We start from the raw sequence: 20364 nt of genomic DNA, 5'->3' as shown, positions 1-20364 counted from the left end.
AACAAAAGATAATTATAAACTAAATGAGTGCACTGGACATTTATATTTTTAAGATTAAATTAGGTAAACACTAGTTTAAACAATCAATTATTTAATTACTATACTAAATAGAATTATAATGTATTCTAGTAAAATTACAGATACGAATAATAATATATGCTTATAGTACAAATATTGAAAACTAAAACTATATAATATATATTTGTTGGTATAAGTTATTTCGGATTTAATCTGGTTGGCATCAAATAATAATATGAATATGAATTTCAAATAAGTTAGAAATAAATAAATTATAAAGAAATTTATACTAAAAATTTTTTAATTCAAAAAATTTTGCAATACATGATCATTTAGTAATATTATAAGCTTAAAAATTATTGTGAGAATTAAAATTATTATTCTTATTTTATTCCATGTTTTCTATACAAGAAAAGTTTTATCTCAAGTACTATTTTCTTTAACAACTTATCTTTCACACATAACTACAACTACTGTTTATCTAATGTTGAGTTTAATATCTATTAAAAGGTGTCATTAACCCCTTTGTCTGACCGATTTCGTCTAATTAGTCAACTCTTCAATATTTGGAAGTTTCTTTAATAATATTGAAGATAAGATGAAAGATGGAATGACTCTTGAAAGTACGGAAATTAAAATCAAACATAGGCCAATACAGACATAGTTAGTTTTATCGATTTACATCATGAAATCACCAAGAAAATATTTGTTTATAATATATACATTTTCTAGTTTTTTTCTCTTATCTTTTCTCTTTCTCTTATGTATATATTAATAACTAGTATTACTAGTTTAGTTAGTTAGTATCGTGTGTATGATATTACTATGTTACTATTCTCTTAATTCTTATAAACGAAATATATAACAGATCATACTATAAATTCACATTAAAGCTTACAAACTGCTACCAATTTAAGAATATTTCGTTAATATCTCAACTACATAAAGTTTCAAATGATCTATTCCGTTACTTTCGTGACTCGGTGTGTTATTTTTGTATTTAATATCTCAAGTACATACCCTTTTACCCTTCTATTCCTGCTAGTCATTTCTGCATTTTTTAGTGAAAGGAAAAGTTCTCAATATATATCTAAGACATACATATGAATTTTGGGTTTTTTTTTAGACTACAAAAACAATGCAAAGAGTACTAACTATGGGTGCTAGATTTATAAAACATAAAATCAAGTACGAGCAGTATAGAAAAAAGAAAAGGGAAAGAAGAAAGAAAGACAAATAAAAGTGTTTTTAAGAGTGTGTGTAATAAGAACAACTATTTGTAGAAAGGCACCTTTCGAACGTTTTCTATATTAAAGCGAAAAAGTGCTAAATCTATACGGAAAGGCGCAGGACACATTGAAAAAAGATGTCGGAAGAGGATTAACACCAATAGTTTAATAATGATAGTTTGGAATAGAGCTGTTTTACTTAAAAAAATGCTCTTTATGAAAATGTTATTATTATTATTTTGAGAGATTTTGCATTGTATCCTAATGACCTCTTGTATCTTCTAATTTATGATTCATAATATTACGACAAAGCGAACTTTTCAGATAGAGTAGTAGTATTCAAACCCATATTACAGAGTGTTATTTTTGCAATAATTGTTAAAAAAAATTTGAGAGTTATTTGTAGCAGTGGCAAGTTATCAGATATTTTTCGCTTCCCATAATAAGCGATTATGTGCGTTTTACTAACAAACTTTTTGCAAAAAAATCGAAAGAGATAAAAATTAAATTAATTTTTTTAAATGGAGGAATTAAATTAAATTTCAAATTAAAACTGGAAGGGATAAAAATTTGATCCATTGTTTTAAATTGAGTTAATTAAACCTTTTTTTCTTACTGATGAATAGTCCGACAAACTGTACCTTAAAACCCCTAAAATGAATAGTCTGACAAACTGTCAAAGATATATTTCTTTAAAATCTGTTTTTACCGGAAACTATTACTTAACAATCACAGAACAAATGCTTCGCAAGAGAAGTTATCTATAATTTTGTCTCAAAAAGCCACGTAGGTTCTTTACTCTTCACGGGACAGAACGATTAAGTAAATTTTTATTTTTTAAATTTGTAATTAAAAGTTTAAGTACCTTATATTGAAGTTTTAAATATTATAATATTCTTTTATAAAATAACAATAATTTCATGTTTGAAACTTAAATTTATAAACAATTTTCAACTTAAATACAAATTTATGATCATATCAACCCGTAACATTACTTAAAATGTTTATAATATATTGTAGAAATATTTTATTATAATCATTATATTATTATTATTTTTTAACCATCTACAATATATATTTATTATTTACTTTAATTTATTATTTGCTGATGTGACCATACCATACTTAAACGACAAGGGTTAATGTATTCATATACACGATGGTTGGTTGATTGGCGTTAGTGCTGACAGAACTTCTTTGCTCCAAGTTGACATTAACGCCATTTTGTTAGTACATACTAGAACATTGAATTTAAGATAAAAATTTTGAAATCGGCCTATTTGGTTAATTAAAGAAGTTATTGTTTATATTTGGAATGGCTGCTGAGTTGCTAATGTACATAAATCAATGCTCATATCGCTGTCAATCTTAATAACTTGTATATAAAAATCAATTTTGGATATACCTTTGATATAGATACTTAAGTCGATATGTTTATGGTAGTTTTACTCAAAACATAAAACTTCAAAAGTCGATAGTAATTACCAGCCTAATTGTAATTCCCTTACTTAAACATTGTTACTACTAAGACAGTTTTAAGTAATTGTTAAATAGAGAGGTTTGGAAAAGTAGAGAACCACAACAACAAAAAATCTTTTTATATTATTTTTATTAATTGATTTTCTGACTGACCATACAGCTGTTGCCAAGACCACTAATGATGAATACTTGGCAATACTTAAAACAGCTGTATGGTCAGCCAAAATTTAAATTATTAATAATAGTATAACAGATGTAGAATAATAGTAACAGATGTTTACATCTATAAATTCTACATAATGAAAATTAATATATACGCACACAGTTTGGTATGGTCAGCCAAAATTTAAATTATTAAGGTAATTGTTAAATAATACCAAGAGATGTTAATAAAAGATAATAATGAATAATAGTAACAGATGTTTACATCTATAAATTCTACATAATGAAAATTAATATATACGCACACAGTTTTCACTGTTACTAAAAGATGATAATATATAATAGTAACAGATGTTGACAACTATAGATTCTATATAATGAGAAGTGATATATACACAAACGTTGATAGATTCTGTGAAATTCAGACTAAAATATACACCTATATTCTCTATCTATATGCTCTAAAATACATTGACACCTACAGATTTTGAGAAATGCAGAGTGAAATGTTCGTAGATGTTGTCTACTTATGTCCTATATCCAGTGTGTCTATATGGCCTTCATTGAACCAAGTGAGGGCAGGGATATTGAACCAAGAAATTTTTACAGGCAAATCAATATTTCTCAACCGAATATGAATTATATGTATATGTTATGCTATGTGAAGGGACATAAGTAAGTTGAGGCAATTTCTTATTATAAATCCATATAAGCAGATATGTTTACTACCAATAGTGACCAATAACAAATGCTCTACTTACCGAGCTAGGTACTATTAATAGTACATACTTCTAGCGTGAACTGAGTTTATGTATGTAGAGTGAAAAAAGAAAATATTTTTTAAAATAATTAACTTTAACAAAAAAAAAATATATTATTAAAATAATAAATAAAAAAAATTAAACATAATAAATGATTTTGTTTTGTATTAATGAATTTTATTTGCAATAACATTTACTAAATCCTAAACTTATTTATCCTTAACCTGCAAGGAGAAAACAAGACAACATAGAAGAATAAGAATTTCTTTAAAATAATTTTCTTATCGCTACATTTTTGCATTATTTGTAATACATATATAATCAATATAAGCTAATTTAATTAATTATTTTAATTAATTATGTATTTCATGGTTTCAACACATTTGCTTACAACATCAATTTAAGTATACAATTTAGATTTGTATTTTTATGTATTTTGAATACTCATTTCAATATTAGTCGATATATTATATTAAACAATCTGATAACACAATTACACATTAAATTGATAGTAGTATATATGTATGTATATAGATATATTGAACTTAATTTAATATTTGATATAAGACAGATCTTTGTTACTGATATCTTGTAATTCATATTTTCAATTTATATACTTAAATTATTTTTAAATTTGTGTTTTCTACTATTAGTTTTATTATTTCTAATAAAAAAAAAAAACTTTTATATAAAGTTAGCATAAAATATTTTGTGAAAGTATCAGTTTTTCATAAATTTATGTTCAGTCATTTTAGTCGAATTATTAAAAACATATTTTCTTATAGAAATATTATAAATTGTTTTTTTTTTGTTTGTTAGATATAGTATATTTCATATATAATATAATGTATGTATATATGTAAGTTAAAATAAAATTAAATTTTGTTAGAAAAAATTATTTAAATACGAAACAATAGTTTAGTTTGTATTAATTTAATTTAATTAATTTTAATTAATTTTAATTAAATTTATTTTAATTTGATTTAAATTTTTTTTATATAATTTAATATGTTTTAATTACTTTTCTCTAAAATTGAAATTTATTTATTTTTTTCAAATTGTCGAGATTGTCTTGTCAGAAGTTAGTAATTAAATCGTAAATCTTTATCTCTTGAAGCAATTAAATTTTAATTTGTAAATGAATTTACTTTTTAAATTAACACATTTTTTTCTAACTTAAGTTTTAAAATTAAATTTTAACTTAATTCATGCAACAGTTAAACATTAAACATTGAGGCCAGCCCATTTTTAATATAACATATTAGTACAGTTTTTCTGTACACATGTCCTAAATCTATACTAAATTAAAATAAATTCCTTTTCACTTCAGGAATACAGTTTATGGATACTGTCATTTCTTTTATATATATATACTATATATATATATGTATATACCACAACTGTTATAAGTTTTTGTTTTTGTTTTGTAAATATTTAAATTTTAAAAAATATTTTGACTTATTTTTTTTTCACACATTTATTTTTACACAATTCTGTGCGTACTAACACACCCCGAGTACTACCAACCTCCACTTTCAATTTGTACCATATTGTGACATATATTATTATAACAGTTCTAAACTCTTCATAACACTTTGTGTGCTTCACCATTATCTTTAGTCACTTCTTCAGTTAGTTTTGTATTGATTTGATTATTTCTGCATGCAGTATTCCAGCTCGTTTTCGCCAATCGTCAAAGTACACTGAGGTTGGACCGGCTGTGGCTTTAGTAGCCCTGAGAACAACCTCTTGAATGCCAAATGCTATTTGCACGTTGTCTTCTTGGCATTGAGAGATACTTGTTTTGTTTTTATATCAGCCAAAGTATGTATTCCTTGTTCCTCGAACTTTTTCCATTGTGAATAATTGATTTGCATATAAGTTATCAATTGTGGCATATCAATAAAGCCTAAATTAGAAAATGAATTTATTTATTGGAAACCCATTCTTTTCTTTAATTTATTTAAAAACTTACTATCCCATGCATGCATCATATCCTGTATGATATATTCAATAAAACCAATTTGACTTTTGGGTATGCTACAAGTCGCTCTGTCAAACATCGGCATTACTATTGGTAACGATTTGGTTTTTTCTTCATCTGTCTGCGTGAAATATTCTTCAGCTATACGACGTGCCCACTCTACACAAAATGCGGGTTGTCTCGCCGGATTACTTACATCCGCCACTTTGATCAGCATTCTTCGAATTAATATTGAGCTCTCGTCTTCAGTTTGAACAATCTATTAGAAAAATAAATGATATATTTTTTTTTTATTACAATAATGATTTTGGATGAATTTAAATAATTATTTGGTGTTTTATATAATAATATATTATAAAATATATTATATATTATTATTATAATATATAAAAATATTGGCAGTGTAGGCTAAAAGAGAAATTGTAGGATGGACCAAACATTTAAATGAGATTAAGAAAGTGGAGCATTGATATACTGTTGAGAAAGGTGAGGTTTTCTTTCTTATGTATAATCATTATGTATTTCGATAATCAGGCCTATTAAAAATGGTTTCAGGCTTCGACCACTAAATAAAAGTTGTTTAGAAGCTACAACATGTTCCATAGGTGGGTTACCTTTATTGGCGTTGGTTGTATGCTGATATTTCAATCTATGCCCACACCAAGACTATTCCTGTAACACCATAGTAGGTCATTATTTAAGTTTAAGAGGGGTTCTTAGAAACAAGGCCGCCAATCCAACCTATCTACACAGATGAGGTAGCGCATTCGAACGAAATTACAGTTGATTGAATAACAAGATATACTTCGTTTTAGGAAGTAACGAAACAGCTTTATTCACGTCTTAGATCATAGCAACATTTAGAAACATGATATATAATAATTTGTATAGCTGTAGACAGATTGCAAAGGATTAAATCACTAATAGCAAATCTTTTGATTATTACATGCCAAATAATGGAATTATTTTATTGTTGAACCGAGATTGTTATCATAAATAGCTTTTAAAAAAAATATTTAAAAATAACAATAAACTACTAAATATAATTTTTATAGACGAGCGTTCCACCGGTAAGACAAACTAAAAAAAATGAAGTAATACAATACAATATGAAGAGCAATACTGTTTGTCATGGGTGGTCTAGACTACTCTAGTACTCCAAACAGATAACAACAAAAATTAGAAGGATGACAGTCTAAATTGATCTGAATTAAATCGAGTATTAGTAATTATATTCTTTTTGTGATGGGATCAAAGGCAGTGTTACAGTTTGTAATAGTGCAGATTAAAATCATCACCCATCTTTTGTGCTCGTGTGCTGCCATTGTAAGAAACCCATTTGATTCTCATTTTTCTGTGTACAAAGTATCCAGAATTATTATGTAAACTATGCAAAAAATTATCAATTTGTCTGTCACTTGATAGTACTATTGAAGAAGGCACTTTGTGTTTCAGAAGTAATAATTTTAGTTTCGGGAAAGTAAAAGAATTCCAGATACTTTTTATCTAGCATGTATAACATATATGTGTGTACTCCATTTTCTCATTTCTGCTTCTTAATTTTTAGGAAAATAAATTTAAACAAAAAACAGCATCTATGTTTCAAAGACGGAATCTTTTATGAGAGTTTATAAATTAATATTTATTGGGGATACTTAGCATACTGAATATTTTTTTTGCGGATTTACGACATAACTTTGCCTATATCTTTGCACAGAATTAATTATAACAATTAAGTTTTTTATAATTAAAACACAGTACTTACATCTCTGGGTTCCACATCGGTGCCAAATACACTAACAAATTTTGCTAGATGTTCAAAATGCCGCGTCATTTCAGTTGCTAAAATCATATCAACTATAGTACTTCGTACCGATTTGTAGGTTTCTTTGTCTAAATTCTTGAAAATATTGATCTTATCGTCACCTGAAAATTTTAATATTTTTAAACTTACGAATGAATACGAAATCGAATAAGGAGTTACCTAAAGTCAATTTAAAAGTAGTAGCAGCATGATGTGATTCCAGTACAGTCAGGTCATTATACAATATGGCTAATGGACTATTTGAATTACAGAGAAATGCGGACGAGCGACCCGGATGGTCTATGTCATGTGCTGCAGCTGCAATAAGTGCAGTAGCCTCATCCATACGATCCATCATGATTTCTTTAAAAGAAAGTTGTGTTAAAAATGAACCAGTGGCCTATAATAAAGAAAAATAAATTTATTTGAAACGATTTTTGTATTGCATTATTAATGAGTAGTACGAACCTGCATAACATCGGCTGCATGGGTACTATTGTGATATGAATTTTGTTCATGATAATTAGCCTCAATAACTGCCAACCAACTTTTGCATATGTTCTCATCGATATTGAGTGTTGCGAAAACATCAAAACGTCGAAAGATTTCCATACCCAAATACAAAAGTGGACGTTTTTCAGTGATATCTTCCAATTTGAATATATCAAATTCCCAAGAGAGAGATTCTTCGAGTAGTTCCATTATTAGTGGAGTTGCCTAGGTGAACACAAAGAAATTCATTTAACACAAAATGTATGGACTAATATAATATGAATAACTTACTTTCATTTTTGCTGGCATGACACCAGAGGGGCGACTTGATACACGTATAATGGAGTCATTTGAGCTACGTCTTGAGGAATATAAACTAGGTCCCTAAGATTAAAAAAGAAAAGCAATAAAATATTAATATTTTTTGTTAGCATTAGAATATAATACCGTTAAGAGTGCACCAATTAAATCGGTTGCTATAGGATCCTCTGTACGTATTTCCTTCATTTGCGGACTATAAAGACCTTCACGTTTCAAGAATTCCAGTACTTTATCTATGAGGCGCGCCTCATCTGCCGAACAATTCTCCTGTACTTGTGAGAGTAAATTGATTATCTATTATGCGAGCGTGGTTTTCGTGAGCAGCAAAAATCGTAATGATTACGAAAAACGAACGAACGAACGAACGAACGTGAGCAAAAGAGTTAAATCAATCAAAACAAAAACGAAAAACAAAATAGAAAAAGAGAAAAAACATAGTTTAAGTGTGCGTTAGAAAATTGTTGTTGTTAAGATGTTTAATTTACTTAAGCTTAGCATAAGTAATTCACAATAAATTAAATTATTGTGAATACTTTTAGCTTTATGTGGGTAATTAGTTGGTATTTGATGGCAATACTGTGCATAAGTGTTTACGAGGGTTATTACGAAAGTTTTCAAGCGAGAATAATTATTACTAGTTAATTATTTATTGTAATATTATTTTAGCTTTGAAAACTTTCGAAATGCCTCCATGTATTTGTGCTGTTCTTTTTTATGATTTGTGTTCATATTTTCATATTGTGCAAAATTTTAAACGAAACATTTGCAAATAGCATAAACAAAATTCAAAATGTAGTAACATATTTAACAATTTCTTCTTTCAAAAAAACGCACTAATGCACAAAACTCAATGAAAAAATGAGTTTCTGTTATTGGATTAAGCGGGAGCTGATTGGGTGCAATATGGGAAATTTAAGCGAAATGATTTTAGCTTGTTAATAAGTCCTACTTTTGTTATTGGCGCTTCCAGTGGTAGTGAGGTCAATTTTGCTAGACTAGTACGTCGCAGTCCATCGGATGCAACTGATCGTACATCGAAGCTTCCTCGCCTTATAGAATGTAGAGAGCCGCGTGGTGCTTCCTTCGGTTGTGGTAGTGTCGCTATAAAATCATTTTGTCCACCAGGTACATCGAAATTAAATACAAAATGTGTTGGAGTTCTAGAAGAAAAAAAATCAATCAACAAAATTTTAATATATATAAAATCAATTTAAAGTCATTATTTATTAAGAAAAAAAAATTTTTAAAAACTTGGAATATATTGGGTGAGATTGATAAGTGTCCTCGGTTTTTGCCATTAGATATGGTTGGTGCTCGTATATCTGGCAGAAGTAATCTCATTATGTCAAACAAACATGTGTTTGAAAGGTAACATTTCATGTTAAATTTTTTGTGAAGGCATCTGTGTAGTGTGTCACATGTGTAAAAAGTAATAAAAATTTTAAAATTAGTAAAATATCAGAAGATATATAGCTATGTGCATCCACCATATAGATCGGACTTTACACAATTTGCCCACTATTTCTTTCGGTCTTTTCAAAACTCTCTTAATGGTAAAAAATTTTTTTCAGATAAATACCAGAAGCTCCATATCGATGGATCTAGGGATCTATCCGGAAATTAGTAGGCCTTTCGTTCAATATATACTAGATTAAAATTGGCTTTCAATAAAGACAATTTTTCTTTTAATATCACATAATAAAAATTTTAAAAAAGAGTTTTTTAAAAAATAACTCCTCAGCATAATTAAATTTAACCTATTAAAAACTAAGGTTTAGGCCTATAGGTTAAATAATAACTAGTATACCCTAAAAAAGATTGCGAAAAACGGCAGAGAGGGAGCTAAAAAGGAACTATGAAGTTTGTAACAGAACTTTATTTAGAAAGACGGTCGGGGCCTTATACATTACTGGAATTGGGGATATTCCATTAATTTATTCCAATAGTATATACATTAAAGATTACAAAAAAGAATAATAAATAGAAGCGGCTCTTGTTTGGTATATGTATATTTGTACATTCATCTAGCTTAATTTTTTTATTGGCTTTTATATTAAATACATAAAATTGATTGTTATATTGTCTTATAATAGTTGAAATTGTTTAAATACAACTATAAGTAAAAAAAAATTACTAGATAAACCCTTCCACTCAAATCATCAGTCAATATTTAACTTTGTTCAAGTATAGAATGAAATATTATATTGAAGTTTTATATTACAATTTTTATACATCATTTAAATTGCCCTGCTAGGTTAGGTTGGGTTATACTGGCGATCTTAATGAATCACTGAGTAAGAATTCAGAGGTTTAAAAACCAACTGAATTTTTGTCACAACTTAAAATGTTTAAACAGATAGGTACTGAAGCTGGCAAAGATCCTCAAACAAGGAAGCCGTACTATAGTTAATCTACGCCGTGTATGCACTGTGCAGTAACAAGGTAAACGAGAGGTACTTTTATCGTTCTTACCACAACTGCAACAGAAATGATCAGATACGGCATATATATATACGTATATTCCATTTGCTTATTCCTGTTTATCAAATTCCAGGAAAATAAATTTGAACAGACAAGATGATTAAATTGGAGATTTAATCTTTTTCTGACCTAATTAAATTCATTTCAATTATGAAGTATATCTCTTAACTCTCATGTGAGCTATAAGTTATTAGTACTGATTTAGAGTACTGGCCAGCTAACAGTCAAAGAATAAGCTAAGGATCAAAGTGGCAGCTAACAATATAAAAATAATGAAAAATGATATATTAGCCTACCCATGTAAGCAAAATGATATGTAAAAGTGTCAGCTTACAGCACCAAAAAAAAAGAATGGAATAAAATAGTAAACTAATTTTCTATTTGAAATCTTTGTTTAAACATTTTTAATATTACATTTAATAGAATAGTCGAGCATGATGTTAGCAATTCATTGTCTATAAATGACTACTTTAGGTCACTTTGGCTTATTGGCTCATTATATTAGCAGTTGGAAATTTGAAATAAGCTTAAAGGGAATTATTTTAGCTAATATTTTTTGCTTCTGAAACCAATTTATTTTTTAAACAAACATTTTTGTTTCATTTTTGAATTTCTGATCTTTTAAACTTATTTTTTACTAAAATTTCTCTTTTTAAAAACAACTATTTTTTGAATAAATATTTTGAATATGTGAATCAAAAAATTCCAAAAAAAAAGAAAATTTTTGCAAAAAAAATAAAAACTTTTCAATTAACTTTGTTAGTATTCGAACCATACGTTTTCCAATATTTACCTCCCAATACAAGCCACAGGCACTACACGTACGTGCATTGGTATGCCATCCTGGCACTTACGGCGAACTGTTAAAATTCCATCGAATTCTCTAATGCTTTTTCCATGTGCACTTATAGATGAAACATCCGAAATAAAAATGTCTGCAAGTGGTTTACTGATAATTTCATCCTAAATAAAAAAATAAAAAAAAAATAGAAATAAATTTTAAAAGATATTTTAAAAACATTTTAAAATTCCTATTTATAAGCTTGTCAAAAGTATTACACCGAAAGGTAACTATAATTCTTTACTAATTGGCCAGCAATTTGATTTAATTGGAAGAATATTTTCCATTTTTGTGCCACTAGTGTTGCAAAGGAGTTTTATTAAATCAATGATGTTTGACTTACCAAACGCATATTCAATAATCTTTCAGCAGATTTATTTGCATATTGTATTCGAAGTACATCATCGGTTATGATAAGGACCTCTTTGAGCCTGTGAAGGGCCGTGTAAAGTGCCTGTAAAGATATTAAGAATTTTTATTAAAAGAATTTTAATTTAATTGTTTAATACTTTTTGTTCTATTAAAATAAAAATAACATGTATACAATTATCTAATATTTTAATTTATTTATTAATAATAATTTTTAACAATAAATGAAATGAAATAAAAAATAAGAAATAAGAATTAAAAAATCTACTATCTTTTATATAATTTTTGTTATACTTGTTTATATAAAAGTTTAAAACTTTTAATTAGTGTAATATTATTATGTATTTTAAAAATATTTTATAACTTTTGTTAATATCACAAAGAAATGTATATCCAACTTATATGCGCCTCAAAATATGCAATCTTTTTTGAACATTTTCAAGTCCTTATGCGCTCAAAGTTAAATTATAAATTTTGTACTTGTTTCCGTTTTCATTTTATTTTATTTTATTTTATTTTGGTTTTTTTTTTTCGTTATATAAGTCAAAAGCAAAAGTTTTTCATTTCCTGTCTGAATTATGTTAATTCCAACTGAAAATTTAAGTTAAGAAAAATGTTCACAGTGTTTACCTGTTGAGTTGACATGACGTTGTGTGGTCGCACAATTGAATGTAAAATTTGTTTCAATTCGATGCTGCACAAGGATAAGTTCGTAGTTTCCGCCATGCACTAAAAAAATTTTAAATTTAAAAAAAAAAATTATTAAAATTTATTTTTAAAAAATGTATTCATATTTTTTATATAGTCAAAGCGAACAAATCAACTTACTCTATTAACGCCAGCGTCTAATAATGCAATAAGGACATCGTCCTTTTCAAAGAAGCTGCAATAGAAAGATAAAATAATAAATACTTTAAGCGTATTAAATATTTTTGTTTAATTTTATAAAGAGAGATAATATATACAAATTCAAATATTAAATTATAATTAATAATAATTAATTGAAATAAATAAAAAAAACTCTGAACTATGGCGTAAACTATCGAAAATATAGTTTATTGAAATATAAATGATCTCTACAATTTATTATATACTATTCATACATTCTTTATTTTACTCGTAAATCTTAGTTAGATAAGAATGTAGTAACTAGTAATGAAACATCTTTAGCTGGTTCATATATAGAAATAATCCAGGTGTGCATAATTACAAACACTGAATACTTATTAATTTATTCCCGTGATGATATGAATAAAACTTATAAAATAATTTATTTATTACAAATTTTTATGACCTATGACAAAAATTCTATTTTAAATAGAAGAGAGAGTAATAGTGAGGAAATACTACAATCCAAAAATTTGATTATTATTTAAATGGATTCTTAATCTGACCATACTCTTAATTTTGATTTTTTTAATATTGCCAAATATCAATCATCTTTGATCTTAACTGTATTCGGACTTAACTGTATGATAGGTTAGGTTAGGTCATACCGGTGATCCCCAGTGAATCCACTTAGGCCTATTGGCCCATTGTGATGCCGTATATAAATAATAAAAACCTCAGGGTTTAAAACCACCTAGAACCTTTTGCGAACTGGTAACTGGTACAGGTCTTCAAGGAAGGGGGCTCCTAAAGTACTAAGTCGCCGACGTGAAGAATAATGACTAATTTTGATAAAGATTTTTTGATAAAATGGATGGTGGTGGAGAAGAATGACTAATTTTGATAAAGATTTTTTGATAAAATGGATGGTGGTGGTCTTTAGAAGGCACCATTTATAAGGCATTATGACGCTTTAAGAAAACTATTTAAGAGGAAGGCATTTTATAGTGGATGCTGAAAGTCTTTGAAAAAAATCTGGAAAAATCCACTTATGATTACTGATTGATGATGACGATCTTTGACAAAGACCACTAATGATTGATATTTTCAACCTAGAAATTTACTTGAAAAATTTTTTATTAAAATTTGATCATTTATTTATAGAGCATAATTATTCTTGTAAATAGAGAGAAAAAAAAACTATAAATTATTTACTTATCTTAAAAAAAGAAGTAAAACTGTGATTTTAGTTTTCTTAAAACATTTTATTATTTTTATTATTAAATAATTGTAAGTATTAAATAACTATGTGCCATAAATTATGGAAAGTACATATTAAAAATATTGAGTAAATGATAACTTTAAGATAAGACAAGTTTAATCGGGATGTCGCTAGGAAGTACTGTATCATATTAATAATAAATTTAGTTTTTAGAATAGCTTAGACAGAAAAAGACTATAAAAAAGAAAAGTCAACTAGGCTACTCAATAAGAACGTCAGTTTATACATGAGGGAAATACCCTTCTATCCGAATGCATGACAAGAAAATAGAGACCACTTCAAAAAAAGAGGAATGTATGTAGAAAACAACAACAAAAGAGTTATATAAATTAAAGATTGAATAAGATAGCGATGGAGAGAGTAGTTGATGAAGTACTGGTTTATTCCAGACAATTACGCTAAGTTGAGTAAGGTTTGTTTGGAGCGGTTGATGAAATACTGGTCCATTCCAGACTATTTTACTATGTTAGATGAGATGAAGTTGGCTAACCAAATTCCATTTGGGTATAAATAATTGCTCGTGTAATTTCACAGATTTTACGTTGTTTATACTCTATACCAAGGGAACCAACACAAAAAGGTAAGACTAAAATAGACATTATTAAAGAAAACATACACGATTCTCTTATTTTAGTAAAAGTGAACCAAAACGATAACTCAATAAACTTGGTTCCGTCTTTAATTTTCATGAATGGCAGATCTGTCCGGTCGTTAAGAAAAGGGACCATTTTTAGTCTAATTTACAATACTGTATATAGTAGGTATTCACATATAAGAAAAAAAAATAGAAAAACGATTATTAAAGTATTAAAGTATTGTTGGAATTGTTAATATATTAAAATACTTTAATCCTGTTTATAAAGGTAAGTACTTTATGCTGCAGTAACATACTTTTTATGATATTATTTAAACCAAATTTGCCTACTTATATTTTTAATTAAGACATAAAACAGTGTAAAGCTGGCATTAAAATTTTTAACTACTGAAATTAAGAAAAATATTAATAATTAATTCTTCATAATAAATTTGTATAAATCCTACATCAAAATAAAATAAGTAGTAAAATCCATCCCGTATACTCGTCTATTTCCTAATTTGTAAAAAGCAAATAGCCATAATTTATTAACACAATAATTGTCATTTTATGGGACTTAATATTTACCCCAACTAAACCCTTGTAAAGGACGAAATAACAAAAAGTTACGAAATTAATTCACTTCACATAAGGAACAGGAAATAGCCGACATTATAAACAGAAACACTAACGAATAAAAATGAGAAAATGTACAAAATTCGTGATTAATTGATAATAAAATTCTTGTGTAAAGGAAATAGAACTACGAAAGGATAAATAAATCCAGAAAAAAAAAGAAATAATATACTGGAAAAATAAAAAAAAAATACTTGGAAATCTTAAAAGTTATTTAACGAAAAATCGAATTGAGTTTCACAAGTCAAAGAGTAAAAGAACTTCAAGAAAAGTACGATAAATGCTCTGTTGAGAGTAGATAGCGATGATTCCTAACTGGAAACACAACACCTGCAGAATTTATGTTTACTGTTTTGTATTGCAAGTTAAACTTTTTAATGTCAATAACGAAACTTCTCCAACAAACTGACTGACACATCAAAGTGTGAATTGTACACACGGAATTTCACTTCAAATTCTCACGCCAACAGATCCTGGTATCACATCCTGAACGCACACCCGCTATGTACATAAACTGGGGCAGACAGACAAAGTTGCAGTTTGATTAATTAGAAGTTCTTAATTTAATAACGTTTTAGAAGCCATTTTAGAAAATGGCAGCCACAATGACAGCACCGTGAAAACAAAGTTTAATTAACGCCACCGAAGTGTAATGGAGACAGGATAAGCACGAAATTGTAAATAATTTGTTGCCTTTTAACACTTCGCAATGCTCCAAATTAGTTTGAAAATTCTTTTAGTCAACCTTAAGTAGATAATCGCAATTAAGAGCTTATCAGTAGCAAAAGCTAATAAATATTCAAATTTTTCATATGTAAATATACAATTATTATCAAGTATTATATATATTCCTTAATTAATTACGCCTGAAGGAGTAATTAGACATCAATATGTTATTTTTTCCATATAACAATAACATTCCATGGATCTGTCGTATCTATCTTCGGGGTAGATGCTATCCAATATTTTATTTACTATAATATTCAGACCTCATTGCTCTCGATCTAATTTTATTTAAGTGAACCTCTATTTAGAGCGGACAATTAAAAATCAATTGAAGAATTACTTAGGCACTCATGGAACGTCTATCAAACATCATCAGAACATGCTGATAGTTGATAGGCTATCATTAACAGCACATTACAAGCTGCTTGAAAGTCGTCTGATTAATTAATAGGATATCTTCGTCACAACATACTGATGATGAATAGACTTCAAAGCTTTATCTACAGCGCAATGGAAAAGATTATTTATAAAAAAAAAAAAACCCAAAAAATAAATAAATAAAAAGCATATGGGTATCTATGTAGTCAAAATATGCCGTCTATGGATACCCATCATAATTCATCAACCGCGCAAGGAAAAAGTTCATAATCGATTGTTTGGGTATGATTATTTATGAATTATATATTAAAAAAAAGAAATTGTGAATAGTCGAAAATAATATAACGAATTGCGAGAATTCTATACCATCACAAAATGCTGATAATCACAGAGTCTAAACATAAAACTTGGGTAAAAGTTTATTTTGGGAATTTCCCCCAGATTATGCAAGAACGCTTATCCTAGTGTTCTCATGCAAATTCTGCTGAACAGTTACAGAGAAGACGCTCAATAGTTTTCTGTTCTTACTCATTGCGTTTTAAGAGCTTTGGTTTGATTAGTGTGCTTGCTATTCTGAGAGAGACCTGCTGTCACCTCCATTAAGTCAGCAAGATCTTGTTCACAAAGTCATCTCAAATATTTTGCTTTTTTACCATCCACTTCTGGCTATATTATAGGTGATTGTTTGCAGTTAGAGATATTATTTCATCTGCTGTTGAAGTAAGGGATATATTTCAGCAGTACTGCCGTATCTGGTAAGGTTGTCTGCCATGCAATTAATTTTAATGTCATATTCATTTGGCATCCATACCATGAGTATGTCCCACTGCTCAGAGAGCTTTTCAAAACTTTAGAATTATTTTCGTAATTTTTTTTCAGACCAATCGACGTGTTTTAGTAAGGACTCTGCCTACTCAATAAAATCACTTTCGCTTTCTATAGAATATACTCGGTTGATTAGACAGTCGGAAAAACTCATATGTTCAGGTTGTGAGAGCAGACTTTTTCTTCTACCTTTTTTTTTAGTTTGGATCGATTCGTATATATGGAATAGTGGCTTCCTTTAAACAATTTTCTTTCTTTCTATTCCATTCGAACAGGAAATAGAGTTAAGATTTTTATATTAAATTAGTAGTTAGTATGTTATAATCTTTCAACTTTTTGAGTATGGAAGCATGTCTATTATCACTCCGTTGTTATTCAACCCAACGTATCAGAAACTAATATCGGAAGCTTTATACATTTTTAAAGAAAATAAATTGGTTGAAGTGTTTCAAGTATGTTATCTCTTGAATCAGGAATATAGGTGTCATAAAAAACTGTCTAGGAAACAAATCATAAGGAGAACAGACACCTTAAAAACAAGACCCCTACGGTTATTTTACGGACCCATTGACACTTCTCATGGAGTCTACCACAGACTCACACTTGAACCTGACATAACCTTCGTCATAATTGACTTCAAAAAGTTAATTTAACAAGTATTTGTATTTTATGAAGTTAAAGAGTTAAAAGACTAGTAGATCTTTTGGTGATATAATATAATTCAATGTCAAAATATTATTTGTTATTTAAGTAAGAACTTACCTTTTCTTTACAACTGTAATTATTGTTGTGAAATGATGTCCATTTGTGTGACGAATTGACCTAAAAATACAAAAAGGGCTTAATGACGAAAACCACTTAGGATTAATATGTTATCTTAAAGTGTTTTGATTATATAAATTTACTGAATTTAAGGGCAAAATAATTTAAACGCAATAAAGTGTGTCCTTAAAATCTGCACCCAATAAAATTGTACAAAACCAGCAAAGCTACGGTAAATGCCATTAAGAAAATTGAATTCAGTACTAAAAACCTGCAGCCGGCAACTAAGACACATCATTACATCATCATCATTATTAGCGTTTGGGCTAAAAACGATTTAGTAACAAAACCTCATTTGCCCAATATTCTGCATTTGCCCCACATACCACAACCCAACGTAATGCTGCTCTCAGGCTATGATGCTATGCGGAATATTACTCTACTCTTACTCCTACTCACCTGGTAATGTACTCAGCATCCAAATACTTGGTTGAGCGCGCATCAATTACAATTAAGTGATAGCATTCCGCTGTGGTGTTTGTATTTGAAAGGATCTCAAGCGCTGCCTCCTTTGTCTTCACCACAGTTACGTCCAATTGTTGGCGATGACACGCTTGTGTCATTACTTCACAGATATTGTCCGATTTATGAAATACAAGTAGAGCCTTTTTATTTTTTGGTTCGTTTTGTTAACATTTTTGTTTCGAAAAAGGTAAACAGAGACCGAACAAGAAAAAGATAAAAAAACAAATGAGATAAACATTTTGAAGCACGAGGACTGAGAAGTAAATTGCAAAAGTTTAGTCAAAGCTAAATTTATTAGTCATGGCGTTTAAGTAAATTTACCTTAAGCTGAGGATTCGGTGGTAATACGGTTGGATATTTCAAGTCCATGAGATTTTTCTGCAAATAAAAAATTAAAAAGAAAAAAGCCAAGTTAAACACGGGCGCTATTATAAAAATATTACACAAAACACATTTTAAATATTTAAATTGCATATAAAATGAAAGTTCTTTGAAATTGAATTTGGTATCGTTGGTTATCAATTTGATACCTTTTAGTCGCACACAAACTCACTTTTAGTCAACACATGCCAATGTATCTGGTAGATACATTTAATATACATAGCTGCTTACAAGCTGTAATGTCTTCCTTTTATGTGTGCTTAGGCAAAGTATGCAGAAAGCTAATAAATTATTTTGTATTTTTAAACGAAGATAAATTATTCAAAAGTTTTTTTACGCAAAGACTGTCATGGCAAGCACCATTTTTGCTGTTTATTCCATTATTTTTACTAACTTGATAAACAGAATTGAGTGTGACTGGGAGGAGTTGAACCCTATATGTATCGGAAAATTATTTGTATTTCATGCCTTGTTTTTCTAAGGGTAATGATAGCAGCTTATTATTGTATCTCAAAAAATGGCAATATAATTTTAGGCGTTTATAAAATGGCAATTATTTCATCAATTACTGTGGAAATTGCTAATAAGCCTGCGGTACAAAATAATTTGTCATTATTACAGCGAAAAAATTGAATAGAATAATTAAAAAAATATATATTCCAACAAAACATCTTTAAGCAAAACGAAATTTTAATACCCTATTTGTAAATTTATTACTAAGATGAACATAACAAAAATAATTCGTGTGAATAAACACGATTAGTCATTGCTTCTAATTTGACAGATACGAGTTTCTAGCCTGATACTTGCAGTGCAAACAAACAAAATACAGACTATAAACTTATCAAAAAGAAATTCGAATATTTCCTCAGACTACTGATGATAAGTACTTGGCAATACTCGAAACAGCGTTGTATGATCAGCCAAATTTCAATAAATTAACTAAAATTTATGTTGTTGTTTTTTCATTTCTATTCGAATCATTCTAATTTTTAAATAGTTTCTTCTTGTCATAAGACGCGTCACGATTTCATATTTAAGACAAATTACTTAATTAATTAATGAATTAATTAAAACACAACTTTATTGTTATTGCTTTTAAGTACTGTTTTTTTTTAATAAAATTATTTTCCTATATTTCGATTTTCTTAGACAATCATTTTTGGGAAACATTTTCGGTCATGGTTGATTGAATAGTTACAGTGGCAAGCCATTAGATAATTGGCAATTTTTAGCCGTTTTACTACCATATCCTCGCAAGAACCCCTAAGATAGAATATAGACTAAATTCATCCCATCGAATTTAAATAATTTAATATGTCTTTCGTCTTTACTGATGAACAGTCTGATAAACTGCTTTCGTATCTTTCTAAAAATTTATTTCTTCTGGACGTCAAAGAATTTTACAGTTTCTTTTTCCTGCAGGTTTCTACAACATCTGTAGAGCGGATTATGGGGAATGCGCAGTTTCTCTGCGTGGGTTCCTAAACACCAATGACCAGAAAG

The 20364-nt window shown here is 28.3% G+C and overlaps 1 protein-coding gene across 1 annotated transcript; it reads right to left on the bottom strand.

Moving 5' to 3' along the window:
• Positions 1-5070: 5070 nt before the first annotated feature.
• Positions 5071-18855, bottom strand: LOC119678830 (high affinity cAMP-specific and IBMX-insensitive 3',5'-cyclic phosphodiesterase 8-like; the record flags this gene model as incomplete). The annotated part of the gene is given in 15 exon segments (XM_038090891.1): positions 5071-5558; positions 5625-5892; positions 7399-7559; positions 7618-7837; positions 7906-8154; positions 8221-8313; positions 8377-8544; positions 9200-9410; positions 11525-11694; positions 11916-12026; positions 12572-12670; positions 12770-12824; positions 17953-18012; positions 18412-18617; positions 18799-18855. Coding segments are annotated over 15 exon segments (2274 nt in total), but the record flags the coding sequence as incomplete, so codon positions are not given.
• Between the last annotated feature and the right edge of the window lie 1509 nt (positions 18856-20364).

This window comes from Teleopsis dalmanni, chromosome 2, assembly GCF_002237135.1.
Source record: "Teleopsis dalmanni isolate 2A chromosome 2, ASM223713v2, whole genome shotgun sequence".
NCBI lineage: Eukaryota > Metazoa > Arthropoda > Insecta > Diptera > Diopsidae > Teleopsis > Teleopsis dalmanni.
Note: the sequence above shows the minus strand (reverse complement) of the source record. Positions and strands in the feature narration are given on the sequence as shown.